Below are 7,812 nucleotides of genomic sequence, written 5' to 3' on the forward strand. Positions count from 1 at the left end.
GGTTCAACAGCACTGCATTTTCTTGTCAGTTTTGTGTCCCAGAAGTAACCATAGAAGAAATGGTCTGGGGTTACAGGAGACAAGGAAATTACAAGCCCTTTATTTCTGGGCATAATTGGCATAGGAACAAGTGGAAGGGACCAAACTTCGAGGAGTGGGTGCATCTCCCTGAAAGACAGATCTCACCCAATTATACCTAACAGTGTGGCATATGAACTCATAACAGAAGTCTTCCTCTTTCACAAAAACATGCTTAAGTTGAGTTCTCTTCCAAACCCTTGAGCCACTGCTGAGTGCTAGAAACTTTTAGTTTCTCTTTCTCCCTCCCCCCAGACTTCTTACACTGCAAAGAAACTATCTTCCAGAAGTAAACCCTAAGGGAGACAACAGAGACTTAGAAAGGTCAAAAGAGCAGAGTACTGGTAAAATAAAGGAAATATTTATAAAAGAAAACATCAGAAGTGTGAACAGTTCAGAAGAAGGTGTATACCTTCAGAGAATCATAGCATTTAGACATAAAAGTCAGCCATTTCAGGACCTTCATTTTACAATAATGTACGGAGAATAGTAATGGACCCATGGTCACACAGGTCACAAAAGTAGTTTTAGTGGCCAGCATTTGAAACCATATCCTCTAATACAAATTCAATGCTCTAGAGTGATAAAGCAGGTAATGTGCGTGGGAATCTGTCCAAGGTGCTGACCTTAGAGGTTGCTGACAGTATTTCTTAGTATTACAACATAAATAAATAAGAATACCAGATAAATAGACCACCTTTTGGTGAAATAAAATCAGCTTCTCCACCACCTGCTGACCACTCAAAGGTGTAATTTCTATGTGGTTTGTGTTATGTTCCCCAGGTGCAATACTGCTTACTACCAACTATAGATTTTACAATTCATAAAGTACATTAATTCAGTGAATTGAGTCATTCAAATATTATTCCCAGTAAGTATTAATATTTTTTTACATGGGGCACCAACCTCTTGCCTGTTGTCCTGGCGAGTCTTGCCTCAAAAGTGTCTCTCTTTTGTAATTACTATTTCTCATCTTGTAGTGTATTAAAAATGCTGAATAATATAGCTGAAAGAAATCTTATGTAGCTCATCTCTCGTTTTTTCCCAGTTGGGACCTAAGACCAAGAGAAAAATTACAGACATGTCCCAAATCACACAGTAAGTTGGTGGCACAGTAAGATCTCCTGACTCCTAGTTAAAGGGTCTTTCAGAATGCTACAATTATTTGTCTTAATGTTTTTTTATACAAAACTATAATTTCCTTGAGGCTAGAGAACTTGTCTTACATTTTCAAACAGGACTAAACTAGATGATCTCTAAGATCCCAACCAGATGCAAATAGAGAATCTGTCAAAAAAAAAAGGAATTGTATAAATGTCACCTATTATTATTTCCATTTTTGGAGGAGAATACAACCAACATAAATAACGAATCACATTAAACTGCATCTCCTAGGATATTGGAGTGTACTGATGATCTTTTTGAAGGCAGCTTTCACCTCCTTGTTCCTCAGGCTGTAGATGAAAGGGTTCAACATGGGAATGACCACAGTATAGAAAACAGATATCACCTTGTCTTCCTCAAGTGATTTACCTGAGTTGCTGCGCATATACATGAATGTTAGGGTCCCAAAAAAGAGACATACAGCTGTGAGGTGAGAGGCACAGGTGGAGAAGGTCTTGGTTCTGCCTCCAGCTGACTTGATATTCAAGATGGCTCTGATGATGAACAAATAAGATACTAGAATCACTAGAGCATTGGCTGAAATCACAAAGTTGCCAAAGGAGATAATCAGAATTTGACTGGTGGTGGTATCACTGCAGGAAAGTTCTAGCAGAGGTGGCAGATCACAGAAGAAGAAGTTGATCTGGTTGGGCCCACAGAAGGAAAGTGTGAATGTGCAGGCAGTGCGGATGATAGCTCCTGATAATCCACCACTATAGGCCCCTGAAATCAAGCCCCAACAGGTACCAGGTGTCATGACTGATGAGTACAGGAGAGGATTGCTAATGGCAGCATAACGATCATAGGCCATCACTGCCAGCAGAAAACACTCGGTGGCTACAAAAATTGTGAAAAAGAAGAACTGAGCGGCACAGGAGTTATAGGAGATATGTGTCCTGCCAATAACCAGGGTGACCAAGATCAGAGGAATAATGACTGAAGAGTAGCAGGTATCTAAGAAAGAAAGGTGGCTCAGAAAGAAGTACATGGGTGTGTGGAGACGGGAATCCAAGCGAATCAGTAGGACCATGCCCATGTTTCCTAGCAGGATGATGAGATAGAAACTGAGAAACACCAGGAAGAGAATAACTCCCAATTTAGGATGGTCAGTGAAGCCAATGAGAATGAACTCAGTCACAGTAGTATGATTCTGCTCTGCCATTGACTCCACTATTGCCTAAGTGTGTGAGGGAGAGAATGGCTTTAAAGGGCTTGTGTCAAGCACACCATGAAATTCAATCACATTGTGAAGGAAACTCAATGAGGGCTTAAGGGACACTTTAAGAAAAAGGCAATTAGGGGCGGCTAGGTGGCATAGTGGAAAAAGCACCAGCTTTGGAGTCAGGAGTACCTGGGTTCAAATATGGTCTCAGACACTTAATAATTACCTAGCTGTGTGGCCTTGGGCAAGCCACTTAACCCCATTTGCCTTGCGAAAACCAAAAAAAAAAAAAAAAAGCAATTGTCTCATCTCAGCCAAGGTAGAGCCAACAACTATGTATGACTTGGGGTGGGGGGAGTTATGTTTACTTTTGCAATATGACTATTGTAGCAATATGAAATAAATAAAGATAACAAGTTTAAAAAAGGTTTTATGATTAGCTAAAACCCTGGCATAGGATGTGGGAAGGGAAGAGTGATTGTTAGTGGAAGTAGTGAGAGCAGGATTCTTAGGAGCTGAGGAGTCAAAACCAAATAATGAGATCACAAAAAATGACAGCACCATAATATAGGGCACTTACTATAGGCCAGACACTGTGCTAAATACTTTAAAATTATTAATTCTTTTGATCTTCACAACAACCCTAAGAGGTAGGTACTATTAATGTCCTCATTTTACCGATAAGGATTCCAAGGCAAAAAGAGCTTTAGTGATTTTCCTTGGATCAAAAATCTAGTGCCTAATTCAGGATTTGAATTCAGGTCTTTCTAACCATAGGACTGCTGCTCTAGCTGTCACACAAATAGCAGTTTGAGTTTAGGGCTAAAAAAAAATCTTAAGGGCAAAGACAATCAAGGAAAAGTGGTTAAAGTACAATGACATTCAGGTTGAAAAGACATAAAAAAATAGAGGCAAAATATGGAGCATGTTAAAGAAGTTCTTCATTAGTTTAAAAGTGTGGTAGAAAGGGATTGTAATTGGAGGAGGAGGTATTACTTACTTCTAGAAGACAATCCTAAGAGCAAGAGAGTAAGATTTCAAGTCCTTTTTTAAGGCAAAAGTTCTAGGAATTATAACCCTTCTTAAATGCTTTTAGAAATAATAAGACCACCACTGGTTTCTCTAAATCAAATGCTGGAAGACTACCTAAGAGGAGATGCCTGTTTAGATAGAGAGTAGGTCAGATGACTTGAGATTTTGCATGATTCTAAAAGGACTCAGGCTTCGAGGGCCTCCTTACTAGACAGCAATTGAGAAGACCTCTTTGCTTCATTATTCTGTCTACTTTCTTAAGAAGTGAGGCTCTTGAGAGAATTGGTTTTATTTTGTCTTTCTAGGCTTTTCCATCACCTACCACAGTCCATAGCACATAGTGGATACTTAATAAATATTTATTAAATGACTGTTCCATTATTTCAGTACATTGTTCTACCTTCATGTGTCTGTCCTATAGTAATCTCATTTTTCTCCCATTTCAATGATAATAGTCCTTATACTTCTGGCCTCAAGATTAGAATGATCTCTATGATAAAGATTCAGATATTTGCCCAGCCCCTCAGCAACAAGGAGGAGTAACTAACTTCTTTTAAAACCTGGTTCAAAGTCAAACAACCCCACAAACTGGGTCATCCCTTAAGTTATTTGACAGAATCTCTAGCACCCTGTGGGACAATTCCAAACTTCATTTTACCGCAAATCCTATACATTTTCCAGTTCATATCACTGTCTACAAAGCATTCTATGAGGTTACATCAATAGCGCAAGGCAGAAAATTGTATCTCCTGCCTTCTTTGTTGCGTTGGTGTGAATTTAGGCAGAGCACTTAATCTGAATTTCAGTTTACTCTTCATCAAATTAACATCAGTGAAAGCATTGCTCCTCTGTACCCCACTTCTAATTCAGGTTTGACTGGTTTAAATTAAGCTCAAAAAGTTGGAAAATAATTTTAAATTATGCTAATAATAGGAGAGTGACAAATTTATTAATATTTTTGAATTATTCTAATCTCTCAATTTAGAAAGAGAAGTTAATTCTGTCATTGGTTTGGATTGGAGCCTGGAAATAGACTACAAGGACCAACCTAGACAAGAGATTCTTCACAAGTAGACTGACCAATAAGTGGTGAGTTTCTTCTGTAATATTAACTCGCAAAAAATTATCTGTCATGATGAGGAACAAGTGTGACTTGTGCCTATGGGGGTTAGCCAGGATTGATGAAATTATAATTCCACGCTGTACCAGAATATTTAAAATAATTTCATTTTGTAATACATTTTTCCTTTCTATTACAAAAATTTCAGATAATGTCTGATCAAACTATCAACCAACTAATATTTATTAAGTGACCACAATATTCCAGTCACAGAGCTAGATATTAGGGAAACAGCCCCTATTAACAATGCACTTAAATTCTAATGATCAAATATATTATGCAAATATTTATTTAGGTACACATTCTCCATAATGTCTACAAAAATAACAAATCACCTCAGTTGTTGACTCTCACTCATATTTTATGACCCCTCTGGCATCAATGGAGTATCTGTGTTGGGAAACAGCCCTTTCTCAAGCTCCTGCAAAGTAGACCGGTCATCTTGAAAGACACCTCATATATTTTCTCACATATTCTCAATAAGTCAATGGTCCACATAGATCAGTTCCATGGAGGGTTAGAAGTTCAGAGTAGAAGTCACAAGAGATGTAATTATTTATTCTCCTTTTACCATTTAATTACTGAATTCCAGATTCTTAAGAGGTTTCCCACAAGTTTACAGATTTAGGTGACCATAGTTGGCTGCTCGTTTGGATAGATATTAGTTCAGCTGATGTCTTAGTGGTGTGATTCATCAACAACTTTGGCTATGTTATTCAATTGAAAGGCTAATTGGATTGATTTTTCCTTACTAAATTAAAGATGTTTGTATCCTGATGAAATCCACCAAAGTTCAGGTGAAAGTCAGAGTGGGAGTGACAGTCTGTCTATGTTTGTGTGTGTGTGTGCGTGTGTGTGTGTGTGTGTGTGTGTGTGTGTGTGTGTGTGTGTGTGTGTGTGTGTGTGTGTGTGTGTGTGTGTGGTGTTGTAATTGCTTCTCATGATAGTGATGATGGAAAATGTGCCCTCAGAAAAAGGGCTTAAAGATAGGCTTCATTTTAAGTGAAAAACTCATGGATTGACCACAGAGGTGCAAAAAGTCCTCAGACTTTAATTCATAGTTCTTCAAAGGTCACATATATTACAGACCTAAAACAGTTCACAGATTAAATTCAATTAGAGAGATGGGGAACTACTTACAGGCAAGTTGAATAACAAAGGTCAAGACAAGAATGTCTGAGAGAAAGAGAGAACATGTGAACTCTAAAAACGGTAAACTTTAAAAATATAGGTTTAAATGAAATGACAGAAAATATAGGTTAGGTATGAAGTTTTATTCTCTAGGATTTACCATTAACCAATAGGTAAAGATCATTTGCCCAGTATGATCACTTTCACATTTCTTGCATTTTATCAACGAAGACTGGTCAGAGAAAATACAATAAGGGTTATAACTTTAGGTCCAATTCCAGTGTTTGTGGTCAATGCCACAATTTAAACCTCTTAAATACTTAGTTTATGAAAGACTCTAACATTCACTAATAACTCTAGTTGCTACTTTTACTAATATTTCTTTAGGACATTCACAATACCATGATCACAATTATTCATTTTAAAAGCTTTTTAAAAATTTCTTAATTTAATATATATTTTAGTAATGTATAAAAAGCAGCCCCCCATATATATACATATATATACATTATTTTTAGGGGTAGTAGTTTCTTAAAAAAAAGTAGGATAATTGTGTGGCAAGAGCTATACATGAAATTCTAAATGTAATATTGGGAGTCACGTAATCTTAAAAGTCCTGGAGGAAGTCCATTTTGGAGATTTTTATGTATGGTCTATAGAAACAAAGATAAGAAGATCCTGGGAAGATGGTGAAGTACGTCAGAAAATTTCAAGCTTTCCAGATTTCTTCCATAAACAAATAAAAAAATACCTCAGGGTGAATGCAGAGTGGTAAAAATAAATGAGTTTTGTCAGAACAGTGGTCCTCTTTGGACTGCTTTGGAAGAATAAACACCTCCAGGTTAGCTCCCTGAAACAGCAATAGGTGGACTCTAGGAGCAACCAGTTTGGGAAGCAGCCTCCATCTCAGATACAGGAATTCTCACCTCCTGGATGGTGTGGGGAGTCTGACATCTGAGGGTGAAAGAAAGGAAATCTCTGCTGATTTGGGATGCAGTTATGGGCAAGAAGAAACCAGCATATGTCCAGTTGTATAGAAGCAATGATGTGGAATGTTGCTGGCTGTCAACACTTTCAGGAGAGATGAGTTCTTAGTCTTTGTCCCAAGACAGAAAGAACAACTGAAGCCACTGGAGAGTTCTCAGGTAGTAAGATCAATTCCAGCACAGTGTGTTGAGGGACACCAACTGTGGCTTAATAGGGGAAAGAAGAGCTTGGACCCAGAAAAAAGCTCCTGGGACCAGAGGCATATTGCCCACAACCAAAGATTAGAGGTGAATATAACAACAAGCTGCTAAAAATATTTATTTTAAATGAGTAGTCAAAGCAAAAAGAACCCAACCATAGATAATTACTATGGGAGGAAGCAGAACCAAGATGGCAGAATAAAGACAGGGACTCATCCAAACTCTTTTCCAAACCACTCCAAATATGTTTAAATAATTACTCTAACCAAGACAGTGAAACAATTTTCAAGCCCAAGACAACCTGAAAGATCCAGAGGGTTAGAAAGGACCCCACAGTACTGTCCTGGTCATACCAGTATAGAATGCCCATCATTCAGGAGTAGGAACCAAAGACAACTGGGTCAGTAGCATCAATGGCAGTTTGCAGACCCTCTCAGGTTAAGGACTGCCAAGGACAATTTGAAAGGTGTGCAGGAAAATTCTGCCACACCAGGGTAAGGGTGGAGCACAGCCCAGTGCAGGCCTCAGCAGCACATACTCACCAGTAGCAAACCAAGAGCAGGTTCAAGAGCCACTGAATGAGCAATAGTATCTGCTTATGGAGCTCTCATCCCTTGAATGGTAGAGGAGTCAGAAGGAGATTACAGGGATCTTTTTGCTATTACCAAGAAAGGACTCTTATTGCTTTGTCTATACTCAGATCTGGGACATTGTCTGGGACCCTAGTCCCTTAACAGGAGCATAGGCACACCAGGGCTTACTGCTCCAATGGAGCAGGGACTCTCCTCATAGTTCCTGGACAGAAATGAGCACTTGTGGTGACCCTCAGACTAGAGCACAGGCCAGTTAGTAGTCATAACTTCTCATAATACCTTGGTAGAATTGAAAGTATGTAGCCCCCTAGAAGTATCTCTGAAATAGCTGAAAAAAAACCCAAA

General features: G+C 38.5%; 1 protein-coding gene across 1 annotated transcript; it reads right to left on the reverse strand.

Annotated features, from left to right (window-relative positions):
* Positions 1–1,450: 1,450 nt before the first annotated feature.
* On the reverse strand, positions 1,451–2,413 carry LOC141519517 (olfactory receptor 9I1-like). Its single transcript, XM_074231739.1, has one exon. It carries the CDS (start codon positions 2,402–2,404, stop codon positions 1,451–1,453), a length of 954 nt encoding a protein of 317 aa, XP_074087840.1. The 5' UTR covers positions 2,405–2,413.
* Between the last annotated feature and the right edge of the window lie 5,399 nt (positions 2,414–7,812).

Source organism: Macrotis lagotis, chromosome 3, assembly GCF_037893015.1.
Source record: "Macrotis lagotis isolate mMagLag1 chromosome 3, bilby.v1.9.chrom.fasta, whole genome shotgun sequence".
Taxonomy (NCBI): Eukaryota; Metazoa; Chordata; class Mammalia; order Peramelemorphia; family Peramelidae; genus Macrotis; species Macrotis lagotis.

Bases quoted from the DNA above. Each gene is read 5' to 3' on its own strand.
- LOC141519517 (XM_074231739.1), bottom strand. From the start codon at position 2,404: ATGGCAGAGCAGAATCATACTACTGTGACTGAGTTCATTCTCATTGGC.